The following is a 25,037-nucleotide window of genomic DNA, read 5'->3' on the forward strand; positions in this document are numbered from 1 at the left end:
CAAATGACAGCAACATCTCTGAATGGTCTCCGCGGGTTAATTTAGACAAAATGGCCGATTACCGGTTGAAATCTATGAATATGTCTTGACCATTTAAATGTTTGACATCTTCAAGAATGGACTGGAAAGTGTGTAGAAAACACATCCAGCAGTTTTTTCATAAATCGGATTACCATCTGACTAACTACCACATCTTCTTTTTGGGTTTGATGAGCATCTAAAACAAGGACAGGGACAACAAGGGAATCCCCTGCCTATAACTCGGTTAAGATACTTCAAATCTCACATTTTCAATTCTCTTCTCCTCTTCACCTTTTTTGTGTCTCTGCTGTGTCCGAAGTCAGCGAAAATCACTTTCTGGTGCTTGGAGGAACTTATCGGTTTTAGTTACGCCACAAGTAGAGACGAGCGGAGCTTATGTCCTTGTCGCTGTTGATGTCCTGGCCACTGTTGGCTCGGCTGCTTTTGGCTTGTCATCATCACTGTCACCGCTCCAGTCGCCGAGTGGTGTTTGGTTTCGGACAGTCTCAAGGGGGAGGTTTTAGCCTCACACCTTGTGCCTCTCTTGGAGGGTTAGAGCCAGCAAATGTGGGTGAGGGACGGGGGGAAGACGGGGTCAGTGGTGTAACTACTTGTATACATATGTAACACACATACTCATTTATCGATGGACGCGTGTCTGTTTATTAATTGAAGTATTTGTTCTCTGCCGCCGCCTGTTGTCTGTTTATTTTTCCATGGTTGTTCTTAGTGGAGTTGTTTCTGATGTTGTTTTTGTGTCGCGTCAACACTTGAAATTTGAAACATTCCCATCTCTTTCTGCTGCTCCTGCGACTGCTGTTCCATCTACTCGATCAGCTTGCCAGATGTTGTTTACACTAACCAATTAGCGGGGGTGGCGAACCTTTGACACATTATTGACATTTTGTGGTTTCATATTTGTTTTGACAGTTTGTTATTTTGTGGGGGGAAACACAATATGCAAGTAAATAATGTGCCGGAGGACAACGTGGGTGCAAGTGCTATGACGATTTGACAATATTTTCGACTATTTTCTTAAGTTTTCAATTATTTTCTTTCGTCCCTTGGAAAAGGAATCTTTATCTTATTCATTTAACTCATTAGACCACAAAATGGTTCGTTCTATTAGGTAAGAATCTTATTTAACTCGTCGCACTATCCAGTTTATTATTAAGGCCAACTTGACTTGACTCCACTTCATCTCGATTTGCCCATTTGTCAATGGATGGACTCTTCGCACTATAAACTGGAGTAGACATCCTTCGCAGGATTGTTTGTCAGTTTTTGGAAAGTTGTCGGGTAGCCCTCGTTTCTGAAATCAAGTTATAGAGTCCCTGTCTCCTGCTGGTATTTTTTTATCCTCTCGCAGAAATCTCGACAATTGACAGAAGGCATTTTTGTTGTTGTCCCAAACAAATTGTACTGCCAGAAGCAGCAGCAGCAGGCGGAAATTTTATTTGCCAACCCCTTTGCCTTAACCTTCACTTAACCTGTGCCACCTATCACCACCAAGTCGCCCCCTGCCACACCACTCGACTTCCTTATCCACCCACATAATGATGATGCGCCTCGAAAATCGCGCGCGTGTGGTGCACCTTTCACGAAACGAGAGCGTTGGCAATTTTTAGAGTCGACGGCGGAAGCGCTGTATTAGTTCTCGGCGTGTGGCTCGGGTGGAATGGATGCCTGCGAGGAGATTGCCCATAAAAATTCCATAAAGATAGCGATTTATGTGAGCGGGAACAGGGAGCAGCAGTGAAAGGGTTGTGCCCAGTCCATGTCAAAGTCAAAGACGTCGATACGATGCGTAAATTGCCTGTAGCTGATGCGGCTTCTTTGCTGTAATGGCATTTTTTCTTCTTCACCGCCATCATCGTCAACATCATCAGCATCAGCATCAGCATTTGTTGCTGCTGACATTTTTGATACTTAATGGAAGGAGTTCGGCGAGGTTGAGGGTGAGGGCATAAGGCTGGAGGGGGTTGTGCGGCAAGTAATACGCTTTTTTTATCAGTCTATTGTGTGTGATTTTGGTTGGTGTGGAAATGATTTGCAGGTGGTTATTAATCAAATTAATGTGCTTATTGATAACAACAGACAGAGAGAAATGCCCCATAACCCGTTTTAGAGTTATGACACTGCTCTTGCTGCAGCTATGTATTTCGGGGCAAGACTCCGAGCCAAATGCTAAGCAACTAGCGCACATTTTACAAGCTTTTAAGAATAGATTATCTTATCAAAACAATGGCTACAGACAATCTGGAAGAACACGCGACGGCACTTTAAAGAAATCAAATACAAACCCCTGAAATTTCCATAGAAACAAAGCGCCACACAGTGGAGAGAAACTGCTAAAAAGGCATTCCAAAGAGTTACCAAAAAAACACAAACTTTATTTGATCGAAAATTATAGAGTATAGACTATAGATCTACGATCGAAATTTACTTCAAGTCGGTAAAGTCAGAAGATTGTATTATCAAATGTCCTTATAGTGAAATGTAGAGGAATGATTGTCCGCTTCGCAGTAATTTTAATTTTCAACCCACTGTGTTGCATACGAGTTCCCCCTTCCCCAACCCAAAGGGAAATAAGACAACAAATTTCCCCATTCTCGAATTGAGACATAAAAGTGGTTAGACATCGACATCGGGGGAAAACCACTTAAATCACGTCAACGACAAGCGTAGATAAAAAACCAAATCAAAGTGCCTAGTGTCTGACCCCTCCAAATTGGAATGCAACTTAGTGTTAGGAGCGATCTTGAGACTCAATTTAAGTTTGGCTCTAAAACAAATTGAAGGCAACTTGATTTATTTCGAGAGACTAATTATACCTACAACAAATGACGGTGACAAGCAACCAGCTACAACGACAACAACAACAACAACAACAACAATGAATATAACAACAGCAGCAATAAATGCGTTGACAGTCAGAGAGCATCTTTAATTTCCTTTCTCTGTTGTTGCTGGATCTGTTTGTTGGATCACGGCCCAGTGAACAGCACGCGATATTCATTTCCAGAGCTGAGACAGCTTACTAACTAACAAATGCAACAATAACAATAGCAACAACAACAACAGCAACAACAACAACATGAGGCTAAGTTGACAGGCCCCAGGCGGACAGGTTGACAACTTAGTCAAGCGTTAGATGGTGACAAGGGGCGGGGTCCAGCAATGGGGGAACAGGTGTAACCGATCTGAAAGCACGAGGTATGGCAACAAGTGAATTTATGAGATGGACTTAGGTAGAAGGGAATTTGACTTTATGCAATATGCTGTATATATGAATGTAGATATTGGAAAGATTGGTATAATCGATTTGATCGAAAAGTGTTATAAGGCCATGATTTTCTTTGAAGTCTTACTTTTGGCAAGTAAACAGGAGATTAGTTGAACCGATTCTGTTAAAGACGAAAGTCTTTTTTTTGAGAACTCCAGATAGGGTATAGGCATAGATAGGGTATTGAAAAGCATATGCGCAAGTCAAAAGCGAATTATGCCATTTTAAAATAAACTCACAAGAACCTAGACCGGACAACCTGGACGTCCCTCATATTATCCCACTTTTTATATGAATATATTATATAAATATTTTGCATTACTTACTGATTTCAATTTTATTTTTGTGAACGAAGTTTGGGCTAACATATGTAAATAGATTTTGGAACTTATTTCTTTTAAGCACTGTCAACAGTAAAAATATAAACTAAATAACCTGTTTACTTTTCAATATATATTTACACAAAATCGAATAATCTTTTTTAAACACTTGATATAAATGCTGCAGAAATTGTTACCTGACACAATAAAACTAGTCAATTTCAATTTTGATGTTCCTGTTTTGTTTGGTAGTGTTTTCACATGTGATAATAATCTAATAATAAATGTACAGACATAAGGTTATAGAGGACTTATGCGAGACTGGATATGACATCATCATATATTCTGCATGTGTTGCAAATCCAAATTTTAAAATTCTCGAAGCCTGATTAATTATTAATTATGAATTAAGCTTTCTTCTTAAAGAACAGGAAAGAAACTTGGGATGTTTCTAATGGGAGAAACTAGTACATTTCAATCTAAATCGATTAAAATAAAGTTGCAATGATTAAAGGAATTTGCTCAGAATGCTATAGAACTTCAGTCATCTTCAAAGCCACTTGGAATTGGGCATTCCATTGGGTACGGATTTGATGAGTTGGGCCCATCCCACCAAGAAGATTTTCCCCATTTAGCACTTTCTTAGTCCTAACAGGGATTGGCTTTGGCTTTGGCTATGTCCATCCTTTCAGTCGTGCTACCTTGTGGCACGTTTCGTACATTGAGACGCTGTTCGTTGTGGTCTGCTGTCTGGAAAAAATCAAATCAGCCTGCGGTTCAATAACTCAAAACGCAAACAACTTAATTAAGCGAGAAAGCAACAACAACACTGAGTGCCAGTTGAGTCGAGAAGGTAATTAATTTGAAGCGCATGCCAATCCTGTGCCTGTCCACCCGCTGATTATTATGTGAGGCCCAATCTCTCTCACTACACTCCCTCAGTCACTCTGGGCGAAGAGATCGCAGTGTCTGGTAGCCGGGCTTCGCCTACAGACGCGAACAAGTTGAACTTGGAGCGTTGGCGGCCAACCATGCATTTCTGTTTTTTATTTTGCCTAATTAATGGCGGCAATTTGTAAACGTCGCGAAATGCGCGAAAATGTATTTGCCAAATGTGAGGCAGCTCATCCTCAAGCCGGTGTCCCCCGTCCTCGCCCTCGCCCTCGCCCTCGGCTTAGCTCCAGCTATCTCCTTCTGGGAGTGCAGCGTCGCTTTTTAAGGCGTTGATTGATCAGGCAACTCGCAGGAGATGCAATGCATGCTGATGAATGGCGATCTGCAATCGGTTCGGATCACCACGTAGGGCGAAAATATTTTTGCGCACGATTATTGCGACTGGCATACATAAATAGCACGCGAGCGCCTTAAGCTAAAGTGTCGATCGGTGATCGGAGATCGGTTGATCGTCGATCGGTTGCCTAATAACAATAATAATGATAATAATGTTGTCGCGTCAGTTCAACGGCTTGTGACACATAAATATATACATACATACAGTTGGTGTACAGATAGACTTGTAGAAATGTTTTTTTGACCGATGATTTACGATCGATCGAGACCAAACAATGCCAGTGAATAATCTGGCTGCTATTGCTTGATCTTTTGCCGGGGGCTGCTGAATTTATGAGCCCACCATAATTGTCATATTTCCCCGGAGTCTACCTGGAAGAGTGCATGTGAGTGTGTGCATCAGCTCCCGTAAGTTATAAAGATCACCAGCTGGGCTACCGTTTAATTTGATAAGGGCTGCCCATTCCAACGGAAAGCCACATGTGGCCAAAACTGTGGCCTTAACTCGGAGTCAACTCAACTAACCGAAGGGAAATCTTTGCAACAAGATCGCAATTAATTCACGCGGATAAATCTTCAAGTGCTAACTACATGACAACAACAAAGTAGTTACACATCTTTCTCGTCTCTGACTTCTCCAAGCATACACCACCCCCACCCTCCACCTCTCCACAGACACGAAAATCACGACTGGCAGGGAACAGTGGTTCCTACTGATTGCATTCTGCGGCCGCTGCAGTTCGTTTAATTTCAATTTGTTGCCGCTGCAAAATTTATGATGGTTATTAGCAAAAGACGTGCGGCCAACACATTCCTCATCATGTTGCTACTCTTTTTTTGGCTCGCCTCCTTCTCAGCCAAGGGTTTCCTGTCGGTGTTCGGCTGCAAGCAGGATCTCTTTATGGAGCTACCGAAACTCCATTTTCTGCACGCCTGCGCAAAGACGCAAACTGCACTCGATTCGGCTCCACTCCGCTCTACATCATTCCACTGCGGTTGTGGTGTCGGTGGCAATGTTTACTTGGCTCAGACAAATTTCATTGTAACTTGAGTAACTTGGTAGTAGGAGTAGCAGTCGGAGTCGACGATGGAGACTAGCTACGGGCTTGGTCATGTAGTCGCCTTTGTTGTTGCTGACCGTTTGTCTAGGCAATTGCGTTTATAGTTTGTCATATTTGCCTCTTTGCCGTTTGCTTCTGTTGTATTTGGCTTTGTGGAAGAGATGGGAAACTGTGTCGAGATTGCATGCAGTTTCGTTTAATGCTGGCGCTTGTTGGGTCTTATCGAGATTAAGCAGATTGATGACGTCGACTCGTGATGGCTCTTCAGTTAGAATACGAAACTTTCTTTGGACCCACCAACAAATATTTTCCGATTATTCTCAAATCTTGTCGTCGTAAACTTAATCCCCATTAATTATATCATATTTTAAGTCGTCTAAAACACCGAAAATTCCTGTTTTTAAGATAGATTGCTCTTTGTATATACACGCTCAGTTTATATTTGTTTAAAGTCATTAAAGCTTTTTATAAATTACATTTAATAACTGTTTTTAACGCACATAAATCAGATTGGCTTAATTATATAAATCTAAACAAATTATTGTTAATAAAATCAGTCGATTCTATTTTGTTTCGGAGGTAATTTTAAATCCCATTTATTATGATTTATGTCACATTTCAAGCCCTCTGATTCATTTTGAATATATCGGAGTCATCCTTGACTCATTATGAATGTGATACGTTTCCAGATTATTAAACTTGTCAAATATTGTGGACAATAAATTATTTAATTAGTCCTAATTAACATTTCTTAGACACCTTCTCCGCCATCTTCGGTGCTTTCGATGAGGATCGTTGTGCGGCTCCAAAGTGGAACGTGGCACCACAGCAATGTAACGGATAAGATCGCCAACACGTCAAAGGGGAGAAGCAGCCACACTGAGAGAAAATGAAAATTATAAACTATAAAGAGGCTACCCGCTCACTCTATCAGCACAGGTGCCTTAAACCCGGGGAATTAAGAAATACACCCGATTAAGAATGGAACTTATCATACACAGAAACCAATATCTTATTACAGAACTCCTTTTTGTTTTAAGTAAATAAAACTTTCGTCAAGTCCCTCAAGCTTTTCGAATCAAGTAATTTGTTTCAGTGTACGCCTGCTAGATATAAGTGTACTGTGACAAATTTTGGTCGTTCTCATTCCAATTTCGGCATGCTGAACTTGGTGTGTGGCTGGCGATCGACTTGGATGTCTAGCTGGCTGGAGGAGCAGCGGGCAAATAAATGCGCTGTTTACCTGTAACAACACGCACGTTGATCACGCACGTTGGAGGGCATCCAATATCCATATCCCAACCTGAGAATCCATTAAGTTGTTAATCATATGCGCAGTCGCAGTTGCAGTTGCAGTTGCCGCCTCAGCAGCACATCCTTGGGGTATCCTTTTCCATAGATTATAGGCATACGGCAACAGCAACAGCCACGGCAACTGCGACGGAGACGACAAGAACATGGCACAATTAATATGCGTCCAGCGATCGTAATCAATTCTGGCATAGTCGAGGCGACGGCGTTGCTGGTAACCTGAACACGTGCGGGTCATTAGTCGCAGTCACGCATTTTGAGTCGGCGAACCCGCACCCCCCCTCTATCTCCCACACCAACTCCATCTCCATGTCCATGTCCATGTCCATGGCCATATCCATCTCCACCCCAACCACCAACTACTAGTAGATGGCATGTCCGTTGATTTTAGTAGGAAATGATTTTGTACGCTTCGTTCAACTTGGGTTTTCAGTTTTTTCTGTTCATATCCCGCGAGAGACTCACCTTGTTTTGTATTGTTCTTTACTCACCTTTTTTTTTGGCGCTTATGAACTGCGAAATTTTTATGAGTAGCTGGAACCTGCACTCGAGTTGGGTCTGCCTAAATGGGTTCTAATGAATCATGCAGTTGTTAATGCTGGAGCATGTCGATTGATTATGCATTTGGGGAAGTGACCAGTGAAATAATCTGTTGAATCAACTAATCAATGGAGAGATTTCTCTGTCTATACTAAAGGAATAAAAATGGGACCATAATTGTTTTCCACTTTGGGCCCTTGAAGAACGTGGATATCTGTTATATTAGATGAGTTTTAATGTTTTTCTTCCAGTCCGACTAAAATCAATTTGTTATTACGAAAAGGCTGAGAAAAGGCAACTAATAATTCCCCATTTTCGAACATCAAATACCATGGGTAAATATATGAATATGTATGTATGGAATTGAAACACTTAATGAGGCCCCGCCATAATGATTCAACCTCACGTGTGCCGCATGGCGCAACTAAAAGCAAACAATTTCCATCAGCCCTCCTCCAATAACCCTGCCACCCTTCGTCCTAGTGTCATTTGTGGCTTTGGACTTGGGTGTATTCTGGGTGAGATGTGGCAACATGCCAGCGGACCAGGAATAACAATTTAGCCCTATTGGGAATGCTTTTAACCCGATTTGTAGTTTCGATTTTGTAGGCCTCTAATGGAAGTCACCTAATGTGGCACGTGCGGAGCCCTTTCGCGTCCCTTTTTTTCCGACGCGGTGTGTGATAAATAAACAAACGATCGAATGGAACCAACAACAACTTTTATTAATAACTTTTCTGACAACAATTTATTCGGCCATTAACAGCGGCCGTACAACGTGTTATTTCAGCATTTTGCAGAAACCGAAAAAGCATACAACAAAAATGAAAGAAAAAATCATATATATAAATATTAATAACTTGAAAATCAATCAAAAATTCAAGACATGTCAGGCAACGGCGGCGGGTTCGAGTTCGAGTTCGTTCGTCTGGCTTCCAAGCAAAGAAAAAAAAAACAACAAAAAACAAATTCACAAATATGAAAAAAATAAATCGCCAAAAGCCATAAATTGCTAATAAATTCAAACACCCACCCAAAATATAATACCAGGCCATGCACGGCTGACTTTGGCTACTTTTGGCCGATCTCTGTACGAATAAAGAGTGAATAGAATCAAGAAAAGGTGGGCGTTACAATGTGGCCGCCAGTGGGTCAGTCGTATTATGAGAAAGTGACAGATTACAAGAAAATTCTATTTTTAAAAATCTATTTCTATGAAATATAAATATTAGTTTCAAACAAGATTATGTAAATTCCAATGGAGTTTTTCGAAAATCCTTTAAATACGGTTTAATACATGAATCATCAGCAGAACTCTGTAAAAAGTGCATAAGTTCTAGTAAATGTTTTAGAGTAAATTATCAGAAGTATTGATTCTTCATTCGCATTTAAATAGCTTACCTTTATGTCGATGTATCTGTTCACAAATTCAATCTTGGTTCTCAATTTGATCTAAGATCTTAAGGATCTAAAATATAAATTTTACAATTTATTGTATATTATAAAGCGAATTGGTTAGATTTTGGCAACTCGTTTCAGACCTCAATCGAATCTGTAAGTAATTGAAGTCTGATGGTTTTTATTCTTGGTAACAAAGTTCAATTAAGTGTCCATATAACAAATAATATGTATAATTTAGAGTTCGATTTTATCTATGATATATTGTGAAGTTTATATGTATGTATATATTTTTTAATATGTCAATAAATATAAGCACAACCATTGCCACCTCAGCAAAAAGTTGATGAACTTTTCAGCATGCAATAGCCAAATGGAAAAATGCAAATTTATTTTGCGACCAAAAAAGAAAATAAAATATTAGTGTATAGATATGTATGTATGTATGTATGTATATGTGTTTGTTTCAACAATTGAAGAGGAAGTTCAATTCAACCCTAGAGAACGAGAGGCAGCTAAAATTTATGCCCCACTAATGAAAATGTTGAAAAAATAAAAATAAATTAGCGAAATTCCGGAAATTGTAACAAATTAACATTAGCACAAAATGTAATTAGTAACGCCGTGTTGGACGATAATGATTAAACTATTGTTTACTTTGCATATATAAATAGTCGCATAGTAGCTAGATATATAGAATATTGTACATACGTATATATCAATAGTGAACTACCAGAAATAAGTTGAAATAAATAATTTTTGATTTTTAATATGTGCGAAAGAAACGTGTACCGGCAGCCTGGACAGTAGTCCAGCGATTTTTGTTGAATCACCGTGAATAATTTGCATTGCATACGAAATGAATGTGAATTACAGGGTGTGTTTGGGCCGTACACTTAGCTTCGATTCGTTTTGTTGGTAGGCTTGTCACAGTGACGTTCTCTCCAGCCAGGTGTAGGTGGGGAACTCCACCCATAGAAAATACTTCGAAAATGAATATGATTAGTACGAGAAAAATATCCACCTGTTTAATGGGGCAAGTATTAGACTTTGCACATTTTATGATGTTTCGGATACAGATTACTCGGAAATTACAGAATGGACAGAGAAATTTCATCATTTTTAAAACTCGTTTAGTTTGAAAGTTGAAAGAAAAATTCTTAGGCATCTAAAATTATATAGCCCCATTTTTTTCATTGGGTAGTTAGAATGATTTTTCTACCTAAAACAAAGTAAAAGCTATAAAAATTGTAGATTAACCAAAAACCAGAGGGCCGGGGCTAACTTCGACCGCGTCAAAGTTTGTATACCCTTGCAATTTTTTTGGTAACTCTTTCCTTACCTATAGCCATCAAAGTGGAAAAACGTTTAAGCTAAAAAGGCTAATGTTTCCGAAAGAACGGCCTATATAGGAAATAACGAAGGTATTGATCAAAGTCACTGTTTTCCACCGATTGTTCCTATGGGAGCTATATGATATAGTTACCCGATCCTTATCAAATTTGGCACAGTCATTAAAAGATATATGAAACTAACAAATGTTTAATTTGAAAGCAATCGCGTCAAAAGTAACGAAGTTATTGACAAAAGTCACTGTTTTCGAAAGATCGTTCCTATGGGAGCTATATGATATAGTCACCCGATCTTGATCAAATTTGGCACAGTCGTTTGTATGTGTAATTAACTCACCAATATTAAAATTCACGATAATAGCTCAGAAAATAACGAAGTTATTAAGAAAAGTCACTGTTCGTGACTTTGCCATTTGTATGGGAGCTATATGATATAGTGATCCGATCTGGCTGAATCCGAGATATACAACGCCTGCAGTATATACAAACCTACATGCAAAATTTCAGCTCTGTAGCTCTTACGATCTAGGAGGAGTTTGCGTTGATCCTGACGGACGGACGGACGGACGGACGGACATGGCTATTTGAACTCGTCTCGTCGTGCTGATCAAGAATATATATACTTTATATGGTCGGAGATGATTCCTTCTATGCGTTGCACACTTTTGACCAAAATTAATATACCCTTTTTGCAAGGGTATAAAAATATTTGTATAATTTAAATTGAATTTAAACCGGCTCGAGGTCAATCTTACAAAAGAAGATTATTTCAAAGGTAACACACAAAAAGGTGAGCAGGTTGTCTGTATAGCTATTTCAAGAACTACCAAGTTCTATCATCAGCAGACTTTGCTAAAGAACTCCAGAATTGCAATAGCCATACCATGTCTTCAACGCTAAAACTAGTTGGGAATTACATTGCCAACTAAATGAAGCGAAAAAAGCTGGCGAAGCCTACAATACCGAAGACCACCTTTTGTGCATTACCCTTAGGCGCTATGAAATATTAGTGTAAGAGCTTCGCCCTTAACAAACTAAATTCAAGACCTGTTTCTTTTTATACACGGTATATTGTACCATATAGAAAAAGGGGTTTTTTTGGAATAAAATTCCAAAAAATAACGGCGTGCCTTCCGTTAGTGTTATCTGGTTAGAGATTGCGACCTATTGAAATTTAAATTGAATTTAAACCGGCTCGAGGTCAATCTTACAAAAGAAGATTATTTCAAAGGTAACACACAAAAAGGTGAGCAGGTTGTCTGTATAGCTATTTCAAGAACTACCAAGTTCTATCATCAGCAGACTTTGCTAAAGAACTCCAGAATTGCAATAGCCATACCATGTCTTCAACGCTAAAACTAGTTGGGAATTACATTGCCAACTAAATGAAGCGAAAAAAGCTGGCGAAGCCTACAATACCGAAGACCACCTTTTGTGCATTACCCTTAGGCGCTATGAAATATTAGTGTAAGAGCTTCGCCCTTAACAAACTAAATTCAAGACCTGTTTCTTTTTATACACGGTATATTGTACCATATAGAAAAAGGGGTTTTTTTGGAATAAAATTCCAAAAAATAACGGCGTGCCTTCCGTTAGTGTTATCTGGTTAGAGATTGCGACCTATTGAAATTTAAATTGAATTTAAACCGGCTCGAGGTCAATCTTACAAAAGAAGATTATTTCAAAGGTAACACACAAAAAGGTGAGCAGGTTGTCTGTATAGCTATTTCAAGAACTACCAAGTTCTATCATCAGCAGACTTTGCTAAAGAACTCCAGAATTGCAATAGCCATACCATGTCTTCAACGCTAAAACTAGTTGGGAATTACATTGCCAACTAAATGAAGCGAAAAAAGCTGGCGAAGCCTACAATACCGAAGACCACCTTTTGTGCATTACCCTTAGGCGCTATGAAATATTAGTGTAAGAGCAACACTAACGGAAGGCACGCCGTTATTTTTTGGAATTTTATTCCAAAAAAACCCCTTTTTCTATATGGTACAATATACCGTGTATAAAAAGAAACAGGTCTTGAATTTAGTTTGTTAAGGGCGAAGCTCTTACACTAATATTTCATAGCGCCTAAGGGTAATGCACAAAAGGTGGTCTTCGGTATTGTAGGCTTCGCCAGCTTTTTTCGCTTCATTTAGTTGGCAATGTAATTCCCAACTAGTTTTAGCGTTGAAGACATGGTATGGCTATTGCAATTCTGGAGTTCTTTAGCAAAGTCTGCTGATGATAGAACTTGGTAGTTCTTGAAATAGCTATACAGACAACCTGCTCACCTTTTTGTGTGTTACCTTTGAAATAATCTTCTTTTGTAAGATTGACCTCGAGCCGGTTTAAATTCAATTTAAATTTCAATAGGTCGCAATCTCTAACCAGATAACACTAACGGAAGGCACGCCGTTATTTTTTGGAATTTTATTCCAAAAAAACCCCTTTTTCTATATGGTACAATATACCGTGTATAAAAAGAAACAGGTCTTGAATTTAGTTTGTTAAGGGCGAAGCTCTTACACTAATATTTCATAGCGCCTAAGGGTAATGCACAAAAGGTGGTCTTCGGTATTGTAGGCTTCGCCAGCTTTTTTCGCTTCATTTAGTTGGCAATGTAATTCCCAACTAGTTTTAGCGTTGAAGACATGGTATGGCTATTGCAATTCTGGAGTTCTTTAGCAAAGTCTGCTGATGATAGAACTTGGTAGTTCTTGAAATAGCTATACAGACAACCTGCTCACCTTTTTGTGTGTTACCTTTGAAATAATCTTCTTTTGTAAGATTGACCTCGAGCCGGTTTAAATTCAATTTAAATTTCAATAGGTCGCAATCTCTAACCAGATATTTGTATAATTAATATAAACATCGTTTAAAGTAATAACACTAAGCAAAGCCATTTATATGTATATGAATATCTCTATATACAAACTTTGATAATATTTAAAGTGTTGATTAATGTTCTTTTCAGCATAAAAAATGCTTATAACTTTTACTATATTCTTCTTTGGATTCAGAAAAATCGGCATTATACCATACAGCTAGCAAGCTTTAGATCAGACAGTTTGTCATTTTAAAATAATATTTCTAAATTTAAAATTTTGTTCAAATAATGTTAATTTCTTTATGACCAAGTTATCAAATTACAAGATAGACATATTAAGCTATAACTCTGAAAGATTTAACCCAAGTTGGATGACTCATTAAGCTGCAGTACATTGAAATATATTGAAATTGCATTCTATTCTATTCTTTTTCTATTCTATTCTATTGCAAAAACTTGCAAATATAAAAAACTTTCCGACCAAAAATTTTGACATTTAAGATTTTAAAGTATCATAATGTCTGTATATCAAGTAAAAAGGTTTGGCTCTAGTTGGGTTTAAATTTGAAAATATTCCTATGAACATTTTGAAAAAGTTTTAAACTCTCTTTTGTTAGTTATTAAAGCTCAATCTAAGCAGATACAAGCACCAATAACAATATTATAATACAATTTTCATAAAAACTTATTTGAATTTCTATTAATGAAATCATACTAAATTCAAAGATATAAATTAGGTGTAAATTGGTTTGTGGCGCAAGAATAGGTTGCTCTATTGGCTTTCTATAGATCAGATTTGATCGTTCTTATAATGTAAATTCCACTATTTAATAAAGTCATGTTAATTAGAAGCGAGATATTTAGATTTGTCCAGTAAATCCTTACCTTACTTTTGGAAGTTTTTGAATTTTTCAAGGCCCACTCCAATACTTTTTGTCTATCACTGACTTTCTCAAAATGCCCTTGAAAATAAGTAAAAAATTGCATTGAGATTTTTGAACAAGTGTTCGGTTCAATGTACTCAAAGAATCATATTTAAATTTTGAAAAAATTGACAGAAAAGTGAAAGCGCCTGGCAAGTGCTTGACATGGACATGCAACTAAATGCAGTGGAGCAGTCAAAAGGAGATGAACGAGGGGGGCAGTAGAAGGTTCTGACACACATGCAACAAACTAACGGCTTGAGTTTCATAGTACAGAGATATATGAATGTTTTAGTGTTTTTTTTTGGAATTTTGCATGCTGAACATGGAAAGCACAGACCAAAAAGCTTACAGAAGCGTAACGAACGAGATGGAAAGAGAGCGATATATGGGGAGAGAGAGAGAGAGGGCTGTCAGCCGTGGGTCACAGGTTCTCTAGTCGGTACGTGCTGTGGGTGAAATTTATAATATTCTATTAGTTCCACGACCCGAGCAGCCCAGAGACCAGTTCACCAGCTAACCAGCCAACCAGTCAACGAGTCGAACCGACCCAGCCCGGACTGTGGCAGCGCAGTTAGCGCAGATAATACATCCGTTTCCGGTTAAGCCCATATTTTTGTGTCATTTACTGAGCATCCAGCAGTGGGGCAGAGGAGGGGTCAGCAAAGAGGAGCACATGTGCATGTATGTATGTGTACGTAAGTAGGAGTGGAACAGACAGTCGCAGATGCTGATGGCTAGACATACGGAGAGTGGAGACCACGGGCCACAATAATAATGCCAGTGACATGTCAGCTAACAAGTAGAAGTTAGGTAGAAAGAGAGAGTGATAGAGAACGAGTGGAGGGAGATGGGGGAGAGATAGAAATGGGCACGGGCCTGTGGCATCAAGTGATGCGACAAGTGCAATGCAGTGCAGTGCAGTGCAGTTGCCGTGCAATGCTGGAGCGGAATCGTCAACGCTTCCGCATATTTCTCATTTCCACAATTAAACATTCGTTGGGGTTGGGATTGAAATTGGGATTGGAACTGAAGCTTGAGCTGGGATTGTTGGGGTTAGAGAGGTTTTTGGAGTCGTTTCTTAGATAAATCACAGCTAAAGCAATTAATAATACATTTTTGGGGGAGAGTTATGGTCGTTCTTGTTGCCGTTTGTTGGGGGCGGCGCGGCGGCTGCCAATTTGCTGCATCTGGAAAACGGAAGCTCAAATGGAGCTTGGCAAGTCTCTAGGAAAGCCCCATCTCATCGTTGTGTAATTATGTTCGCCTCAACTGCCAGACGGAAGTCGACTGTTGTCTGTGTATTTGTATCTGTATCTGTGTGTGTGTGTGTGTTTTGCATGGCTTTTTCTCTTCCTTCTATCTGTTTCACAGTGTCTCCCATTCTTATCTTAGTCATTAATGAGCATGTGTAATGCGGTTGTCCAGCTGTTCTCCAGGAATTGTTGTGTAACACTGAACAAATAGGAAGAAACTTTTTCCAAAAATTGCCAAAAAGCTGTGCAAACACTGCAACCACACCACACCCACTGAGTAGAAATTCAAGAAGACGTGTTTTATAAACACGACGAGCCTTTCAAAAGAATAATTTCTATATTAAGTTGTTTCCTTCCTTTTGAACTTTTTGAATCTATATATGCATGCGTTTAGTATCCACACCTAACCGATTAGTTTGACTGTCGATATTTACTATGTTGTGGCAAATTCTTGCCTGGACATTTCTTTCCAAGTTGTAATTAAATTAATTCCAATGTCAACCAACCAAAAAGAGTTAACAATTTGATTGAGAAATTCCTTTGAATAGAACAGAGCGATAGAATTATGTAACTCCAAGTTGGCAGCTGCTGCATCTTTGTCTGCATTTGCATGTCTTTAGAAGGATCAAGAATCTGGGATCACGCATAGCCAGACAGCTGATTGAGATTGAGTCATTCTCCGCAACAGAGAGACAATGGTAGTTGGGTTCTGTGAAAGTGATCATGATCGAGGCCGCAGATGAGATACTATTCTACTGTCTTTGTGCTGAATCCTTTGCGTGGCAGTCAAGCGATCAGCAAAATAACAACAAACAAAGTAAGGGAAAAGGAATAAGGGAGAAAGGAGTAAGAATCCTTTTGTGCGTGTTTTTGTTAGCTTTGATCGCTGCTACTTAGCATTTTCCCTATTGTGGCATATATTTTTTGGTTTATTCTCTTGTTGCTGATCATCTCGCACATGCTTCACTGAACTTGAGCCTGATATTGGGGTGATTTCTGACAATCCTCGAATGCACATACAAGCAAATTGGCTGTAGTGAAATAATTTTCGATAATTTTAAGAACGTTATTAATATTCGTGTTGAAATTAACAATTTCATGTACGGTAGAACAGAATGAAGACATTATATTCAAAGCAGGAAATGGCGGAAATCGAAAGAAAACTAACAAAAAGGTCCTGACACGAATCTTCGAACTAACTACTGATAGTTTATAATTCAACTTTAATAAAATACTCCAATATATGTAGAACAAGAACGATAAAATATGCGAATTGTAAAAAATCGCAGAAGCCTTTATTGCCACAAGGAGCTGTTACCACTCCCACGCCCACATACTATAATAAATGGAGGCGAAGAACATTAGGAAATTCACGTAGACTGACACGGCAAAGTTGATGAATTCCTTGGAGGGCACTCGAAATCGACGGCCATGGATGACCTGTGAGTGGTAAACGGATGTGGGCACCAGGAAGACGGCCAACAGGACGAAGTATAGCGTTTTGTATTTAGGCTGATCCGTCACAATAGAAAGAGTCAGCAAAATGATACTCATCACAATAAAAATAACCAGAAATAGGAAGACTGTGATCTCTCCAGGCAGAACCACCTTGGGCACCCATGCGCCTAGCAAGTAGCAGAAGACCAAAACCGACAGAGCCACCAACAAGGTAAGGCAGATGTGCTCCAACGAGCGCTCGGGCATCATAAGAACAATTCCCATGGCAGCCGTCTCCACGAAAAGCCAACCCAAAATGTAACCGCATGCGACATTGTGGCGAAACTGCACGCAAATGGCTAAAATAACGAGAACTGCGAACGAGCTGACGAGACAGATAAATCCGCCGATTATATAGTCGCCGTCCTGTTTCAACACATACGAAAGGATCATCCACTGCCAGGCTGTGACCACGATGAATAGGCCGGCTGTCATATAGCATCGTCTCATGAAAAGCCCCACCTCTTCATGCCGGTCATCGCTTGCGTCCGATGGGGCTCGGACGTTCTGGGCGGCAAAGGGCGGCTGGGGTCGACGCTGTTGGTTATCCTCGACTCTTTGCTGTAGAACCTGCAGTTGGGTCGGCGTTGGAAAGTGATGCAGCGGCAAGCCCGGTTGCAGTTCGGATCTAAACATATTTATCAAATGGGGTAATATCTACAAATTTTGACAATCCTATCAAAGCACTTCTTAGGTTAGTTTCACGACCAAGAAAGGGCTTGATTCCAGAACTAAAATCAGCAAGGAAATTCTAACTGCAACGAATCCTGAATATCGTGAGTACTTGGCAGTTAATTTGCTGATTCTCATCGTTATTGCGAGCCACACTTATTAGTTTTCTGACATTATAACATTGAGGTAAAGCAAATTGGCCAGGTCACAATTGTCAGTTAATACACGACGACTTTTATTTGTTCGATGTCAAGATCAACTACATTCCGCGAACAAGATGATAATACACAAACAGTCACCGAAGAGAGTCCCGAAGAAGAATTTGCAACATTCATCCACAGCATATACAACTATGGACTGGGTTTTATAGCTCTAACTGTCTTGCTGTGGGTTCTCATCTCAGTGGCGACCATCGATATGCCCAGACTCCTGCCAGTACCGCCCTACGTTCTTATCATAGTCATTTTTATCATAATGGTAGTGCTAAACTGCATACCGAAAGCCGCCTACTGTACGCCCTGCAATTGGATATTGGCCACCATTGTGGTAGTATGTACGATTTTAGCTGGCGGTTGCCTAGTCTACTCCTTCAGTCTGCTAACTGTGGTGCTGATGGTGGTGCTGGCTACAGTCGTGGTGTTGATATTGAATTTCTCCGGGGCCAAGTGCCCGCAGCAGCTTCTGCCGGGCGGAATCTGCTCCACTTCTCTGATGATGGTTCTCCTGGTATTCCTCGTTGTCATTGGTATCATTCAAGTATCTACGGGCAGCCGGCTTGCTCTCCATATATTCATGATCACGCTGTTTGTCATGCTCATTGTGGCCATTCCCATTCAGGCGCAATTCAATCATGGGCGGATGATCATTGTCGAGGTAGTTCCAAAGAATCATTTGATTATCTGCATTCTTACGCTGTACTTGCATTCCGTCATGTTCTTTTGTTGTCTGTGCTACCTAACTACTATTGGTGATGAAGAGGTAGACTCTACAGAGTGAATATTACAGACATCATTCATATCCAAGTGTGACCTAATACGATATCCTTTAGTTCCGAGATTTTTTCCCTTTTAACTCCTGAGAGTTTGCTGTATATACCGAATATATCTACCGAATTTATTTACATATTTTTTATTATTTAGATTTTATTGTCAACGAAAATATCAAATTCAAAATTGTATTGTTTTTTTGTGACAAGATGTCACAACCACCGCAACGGCGCAATCTGCAATATCGATGGACGGGCGAAGGCAGCCGCAATCCCCAGGATGTGGAGCAGCAAGAAGAAGTTATAATTCTAATCACTCCGGAAATGATGCAAGCGTTTATCCGACATGTCTACATCATTGCCTTAGTGTTTGTTATGTTCTCTGCCATAACGTGGATAGTTGCCTCAGGGACCCGGTTCAGTGTGACCCAGGCGTGGCCAGTGCCCGCTTATGTGTGGATCATCTGCGCCTTCGTCTGCATGTCGATACTCTGCTGTTGTCCCATGACTCGCTTTATCTTCCCCATCAACTGGATTCTCACGGTGCTGTTGGTTTTTTTTATAACGCTCTACGGAATGTACTTGGAGGAGTCTGTGCCTTTTTCCGTTTTGCTGGCATCCTTGGCTATTGCTTTCGTACTGATGATATTGTTGCACGTATGTGGCGCCTGTTGTCCACAAGTGTTCTTGCCCAATCTCATTTGTACGGGATGCACTATGCTGCTGGGATTCGTGGTACTTTTTGTACTCGGCATTATCTACTTGGTCAACAAGAGGCTGGACATTCTCCTGGGGTTCTGCGTGCTACTTTTAATCATGGTAATCGTATTGGTTCCCTTTCATGCCCAGCTCATCCACGGACGATTCGAGTTCGTTCCAATTAAAGATGCTCTCGGCTGTGCGGAAAACTTCTACGTCCATTTCGTTCTCCTACTGTATTGCTTGTGCTACTTCTATGCATATGACAAATATCATAAATCTAAGACTACGACCTTACCAACGAATAGCACTGCCTCGCGGTAATTAAACCAAAAGAGTAACGAAATTATCAACAGTTTTAGTTTGTGTTATTTGTCAATTAACTATGACTGTTTTGTATTTAACATTATGAATCGAGACCCTGATCCGGAAGTTCGAGTGTACGGAATGCCACAAGATGAAAATATTAGTCACGCCCTTCGTGTCTATGCTTTGGCAGTGCTGTTCGCCCTTGTGGCGCAAGTCCAGCGGATCATCGTGGGTGTGTTCATTGAGCGAGAGGGGTTGCAACGAATGCCGAAAGATCTATACGGATGGTGGCTCATCTGCACTTTCATTGGCATTTCGACGTTGGCCTGGACAGCAACGGGACGCAAGTTTCCGATAAACATGATTTTAATTGCTACAATCGTCGAGGGATCTAGCATCTACATCCTCATGGATCAGAAACACACGCCGGGCATTTTGCCAAATTTCTATATCACTGTCATAGTCGTCGCTTTGGTAGTGGGCTCATGCTTTTGGGGTGCCTACTTCCCCATGCGTTTGGTGCCCGGCGACCTGCTGCTCAGTCTGCTGGTGGCGGTGGCCAACATCATGATTATTGCATTCTTCGTCAATTCCTATTTCATTCACAACAAGTCCTTCTACACGGTGGTGAGAAATTACTTTGCTCTGGTCGCTATAAGCATGGTGATGTACACGGCCACAATCATACATGATCGGCAATTCGATGTTCCCAAAAACGAGTATCTCTTCCTGAGCGTGCTCTTGTTCTTTGCCTACATGATACTGCACGAGCGGATCTTGGCCCTGTCCCTGCAGCACTATGATTTGGACTGCGACATTATTATTTGAGCTAATCAGTATATCTTCATACATTTCTCATACAAAAAAAATTAAAAAAGAACTCTATACAAACTATGACTAAAACTGAAAATTCTTTATTTACATTTCATATGTCAATCATCCAAAGCACTTCTTTAGAATATATTAAATACATTTCCACTGTCCATTATCGACCTTTGATTCATATGGAGGGTTGGAAGAAACCATGGTGATGATGGCGATCAATGCGAAATACTTGTTAATACATATTCAAATGACTGACTGACAGTGGAACGTGTGCCAATTGTCGTTGCTGGGCAATGGGTGTGTGATGTAGTCCGGGCTTTCATTCACTTAGTTACTTGAATGATTCAGTCGGACCGGAGAATGTGGTTAAATCATTCCGAAAATTATTTAAATAAAATAAACAAATAAGTATAGGTGTATAAGTATATGTATGTACATTTGTATACCTTTATTCCTTTTGTTTAATATTTACCATCTGTTGCTCGTGACTTGGGCTTGTCGGTGCAAACTGTTCAAATATAACAATACGCAACGAAAACGTTTCCCAAAAGTAAACTTCCCGATTATGAAATTAACAAACTGGATAAATATGAATATCGATGTGAAGACCTCTTTTAAAATTACTTGAGTGCCTTGTCTCTGGGACATTGCAACCCTCAGTGGGTCCTTTTTCTTTTAGCAATAAGACAATCGCCCATCGATTTAAACTGGATTAAACGGGAACAACAAAAAAAGTAACTGTAGTACTTATAGGAAATTTACATAAAGTATCTCCTTCTTCGCCTTGGGATGCACCGCTAAGCTGGCTGGCGTAACTGAAGCCGTTTTTCCTACTGGAATCCAAACAGGATTCAATTAAAAGAACTCGCCGCTGTCCAACGCAAACAAAGAGGCAGCTGCGCCAAAAAAACACATCTAGACTGGAAGACAAAGGATGCCAAGGCGTTTGCTGGGCGCGTAACAATGCGCGATCCACTTAAGGTCCAAGCGAGGCGAAAGGAAACTCGTTATGAGTCACACAAATCTCAGGCTACGGGTATGTCTGTCCATCTAGGTTTGCCTTCTGCCATCAGTGGAAGATACCCACACCCAACCCTTTTTGTTTCAACGTCGCGGTCAGTCGCGAAAACAATCAGCGGGCATAAATGTTTACTACGGCGGCAGCGTCGACCCGAGACGTCAAGGATGATGATGGCGATGATGATGATCAGATCAGGGGTGTAACAATTGCAGCAGCTTTCTATCGAAGCATCTGAAGCTGATCTAGTTACTTGGCAGGAAAAATGAAAATCGTGGGAAATTTTCACGAAAAAGCGCCGCATATCGAATGCAATTAAACGTCCGCGACTCGCGGTGGTTAGCACGTTGCCTTGCTACCTACCTTCTTTCATAGCTGCTGCATAGTTACACACAGGCCACCACCACCGTTTGGTCATCGTCGTCAAGGGGGGGTTGGAAAAACTTGAGCTGTTTTCAGTAGTTTTCACCCCGAAAAACGGAATTATGAAAATGCTAAATGTAAAAAATAAAGGTAGAATATTTACGCGCTTGTTGCGTGGTCAGAAATTGCTTTTGTGATTTACCTTTCCGGTGACAAAATGCGGAAGTATGGAAGTATCGTGTAAGTCGAGCCGACTCGAGTTGCGTCGGGGTGTGGAGCTGGACCGCCTCCCCTTAGAACCAACTCTGCTAACGACTTTTGGCGTGGGAAAATGGGCAATCGAAAGCATTTTGCTTTAATTAAATGCAACGAAATGTGTCAGAGTCAGAGCCAGGTTTGATTTGTTGCGAGATAACTGGCAATTTGGCGGTTAGGTGGTGGAATGTCATTCACTCGAACCATAATTTGAGTAGATCTCCCATTATTACATATCTACATATGTATGTATGACATGTCGAATACACTAAAAGTGACTATTGCCAGCTAGTGTACTTGAATATCTAGCCTAACCGCAATTCAATCTGTTAATAATTATGTGAAGTATCCCGCGTGAAATTCGCTTAATCTTCAGGCTGCTCAGTGCCTTGACACAAAGTCTTCATATATCATTCATAAGAAGGTCGGCATAACTCAGAGCTTAAGATTTGCAGAGTGTCTGTTACGACCTCGTTGAAAGTTCCTTTCACGTTCTCGTCGCAACAGTTGACAAAGTGCCGCCTGCGCCATCTTGCCCGCAAGTGGGTCCTCCTCACGAACTGCCCCAGCATCAACATTTCCATGAACCAACCAGCCTTCGGCATACTCAACACCAACTGCGTTCTAAAGCTTAATGCGAAATAATTACAACTTGTTCGCACATCATTCACGAAGTGAACAAAAAATTATCTGTCAGCTCCATCGTCGTCGTCCCCTTTATTTGTTTGCCCAATGACGAATGTGACCCGCGCTGATGAAACTTCAAAACGACACTTGCGTTTTTTCGCTTTTATTTTTTCTTATTTTTATTTATTTTCCAACTTTTGCACACTCTTGTGGGCGCGTCGGTAAAATTTCAAAGTCGGCATCATTAACGCGCCAATGCGCCATTTTGGGAATGTCGAAGTCGATGGCGATGGCGATGGCGATGAGTGTGGCTGATGATGATCACGATGATGATGATGATGACGGCTTTGATGGTGATTGATGTAACTGACTGAGAAGTGGTGGCAGGGCATAGCACATGCAATTGTCCGATCTTGAGGAGTGAGCGTACCAAATTGGTAGCCCTCACACCTCTGCCTCTCTTTTCCGTCCTCCCTGACTGTGTAGCGCTGGAGGCATTTGTTGTTTTAGTCTCGACGTCTCCCCTTCCCTTGAGCAAGCAATTGATGTGCTTGGTTCGGGTCTATGCTAATTTGTTATTTTAAACATGTTTGTTTGCTTAGCCGCTCTTCCCCTTCTTCCTTATGGCCCAAGACTCCGTGTATGAAAATATTGACAAAAATGTCAGCTCAAACGAGAAAGGTCTTTCTCAGCACCTGAGGCGAAAACTACATAGAAGCAGCAATTGCAACAACAAACAAACAAGCAAACCCAATTAACGCAAAAGATACAAATTGAATTCGTAATGAATTTTACACAGTTTCCGAGCGAAAATCCTTAGGTAAATTAATTAAAAAACAATTTACAAAAAGTTTCAAGTTGAGAGACCAAAAAAAAAAAAACAACAACAAAACTTAATCGTAAGATTGTCTATTAAGAATATACTTTCATATTTTTAAGAATATTAACTATCAATTTTAGTTTTAATTAGTATTCCACGTTAATTTGACAAGTTTATGATTATCCTTTGATCTTAGTCGACTTCTGGAGGAACTTAAAAGAAATCTTCCTTAGACTTTGACACATCTAATCCGGTTGTAACTAGACCTCATCGGGTGGTCAACAGAAGGACCATGTCCTGGAATGATAACAAGTTTTTAACCCACTGACAAAGAAACTATAAATCAACACACTAATTACAATATGATTGTGTAACAAAAAAAGGGGTAAGTTGGCCCAATTGCACATTGACTTCATCACTTTGAGGGAACTGAAAGTGAATGAACGAATGAATAAATCAGTAAGTATATGAGCTCGAGTGGCTACATGGAACAGACAAACCAGACCGACCTTAGCTTAGTTTCCCAAATATTCAATTACCACAAATTTGTCGGCACAGCATAAATGCAATAATTAAAATCAAGTTGTGGACTAGACCAACCGGCAAAACAAAGACGCCTGCCCTCCCCTCTAAGCCAAGGTGGTGAACCACTGAAAACTGAGAAATCGGAAAACGGAGAATCGCCGACCCTAAACAGTCTGACTTTGGCTCTGGCTCTGGCTGCCTGTCTCCGGCTCCGGCTTCGGCTTCCGTTGAAAGTCAATGTAACTTATTTCTTCTTGTTGTCACGCTTGAGAAATTTCCACAGTTGACATTGAGACTGGGAAGTAACACAAAACTCCGAGTCAGACTTGACTCAGAAATAACCCAAATAGGTTTCGGAAGCTGCGGTCGACCCGAATCCGAAATGCGAACCCTGAATCGCCCCTCGAGTGAATTACTTTTTGTTTTAGTGGTAGACACATTTAAATGTCTTTCCAATTTGTTCATACTCCGTATTCCCTTTTCAGTTCACGGTGGAATGGAGTGGAGTGGATGGCACTCGTGAGAGAATTTCAATTCTGCTAATATCAGATTCGACCGCAGGCTGCCTTTGACATCCTTTTAATGCGACACCACCTTTAGCGGCAGCCCTGCCCCTGCCTCTGCCCTCTGCCGTTCCCTTCTCCCCTGACTCTTCATATCTGTGGTTTTTAATTATGCCCGACAATGAGGTTACGGCATTGATTTTCGATATTTGATCATTCGCTGCGGTTAGTTAACGCTCTTTAGCGTTGAAAGTCAGATAGGGTGATGCAAGTCCTCCACATATGGAATTGCACATCAACTCGATGAACTAGACACTTGAGTTGAGCCGCAGTATATCCGTGTTCCTGATTTGTTACCTC

At 40.4% G+C, this 25,037-nt stretch overlaps 4 protein-coding genes across 4 annotated transcripts; 3 read left to right on the forward strand and 1 right to left on the reverse strand.

The window, feature by feature from the left end:
* Nucleotides 1-16,825: 16,825 nt before the first annotated feature.
* On the reverse strand, nt 16,826-17,790 carry LOC6643919. Its single transcript, XM_002066481.4, has one exon. The coding sequence runs from the start codon at nt 17,710-17,712 to the stop codon at nt 16,894-16,896; it is 819 nt and encodes a 272-aa protein (XP_002066517.2). The 5' UTR covers nt 17,713-17,790; the 3' UTR covers nt 16,826-16,893.
* A 41-nt stretch (nt 17,791-17,831) lies between these two features.
* Nucleotides 17,832-18,864, forward strand: LOC6643921. The gene is made up of 2 exons (XM_023176768.2): nt 17,832-18,621; nt 18,725-18,864. Exons 1-2 carry the CDS (start codon nt 17,995-17,997, stop codon nt 18,728-18,730), a joined length of 633 nt encoding a protein of 210 aa, XP_023032536.2. The 5' UTR covers nt 17,832-17,994; the 3' UTR covers nt 18,731-18,864.
* A 14-nt stretch (nt 18,865-18,878) lies between these two features.
* LOC6643923 lies at nt 18,879-19,827 on the forward strand. The gene has a single exon (XM_002066485.3). It carries the CDS (start codon nt 18,944-18,946, stop codon nt 19,754-19,756), a length of 813 nt encoding a protein of 270 aa, XP_002066521.1. The 5' UTR covers nt 18,879-18,943; the 3' UTR covers nt 19,757-19,827.
* On the forward strand, nt 19,766-20,638 carry LOC6643924. The gene has a single exon (XM_002066486.3). It carries the CDS (start codon nt 19,841-19,843, stop codon nt 20,567-20,569), a length of 729 nt encoding a protein of 242 aa, XP_002066522.1. The 5' UTR covers nt 19,766-19,840; the 3' UTR covers nt 20,570-20,638.
* Nucleotides 20,639-25,037: the final 4,399 nt, after the last annotated feature.

This window comes from Drosophila willistoni, assembly GCF_018902025.1.
Source record: "Drosophila willistoni isolate 14030-0811.24 chromosome 2R unlocalized genomic scaffold, UCI_dwil_1.1 Seg167, whole genome shotgun sequence".
Classification (NCBI taxonomy): domain Eukaryota; kingdom Metazoa; phylum Arthropoda; class Insecta; order Diptera; family Drosophilidae; genus Drosophila; species Drosophila willistoni.

What these genes read in the sequence shown, in the direction of transcription:
- LOC6643919 (XM_002066481.4), bottom strand. Translation starts at nt 17,712, where the DNA reads ATGTTTAGATCCGAACTGCAACCGGGCTTGCCGCTGCATCACTTTCCA.
- LOC6643924 (XM_002066486.3), top strand. Translation starts at nt 19,841, where the DNA reads ATGAATCGAGACCCTGATCCGGAAGTTCGAGTGTACGGAATGCCACAA.
- LOC6643923 (XM_002066485.3), top strand. Translation starts at nt 18,944, where the DNA reads ATGTCACAACCACCGCAACGGCGCAATCTGCAATATCGATGGACGGGC.
- LOC6643921 (XM_023176768.2), top strand. Translation starts at nt 17,995, where the DNA reads ATGTCAAGATCAACTACATTCCGCGAACAAGATGATAATACACAAACA.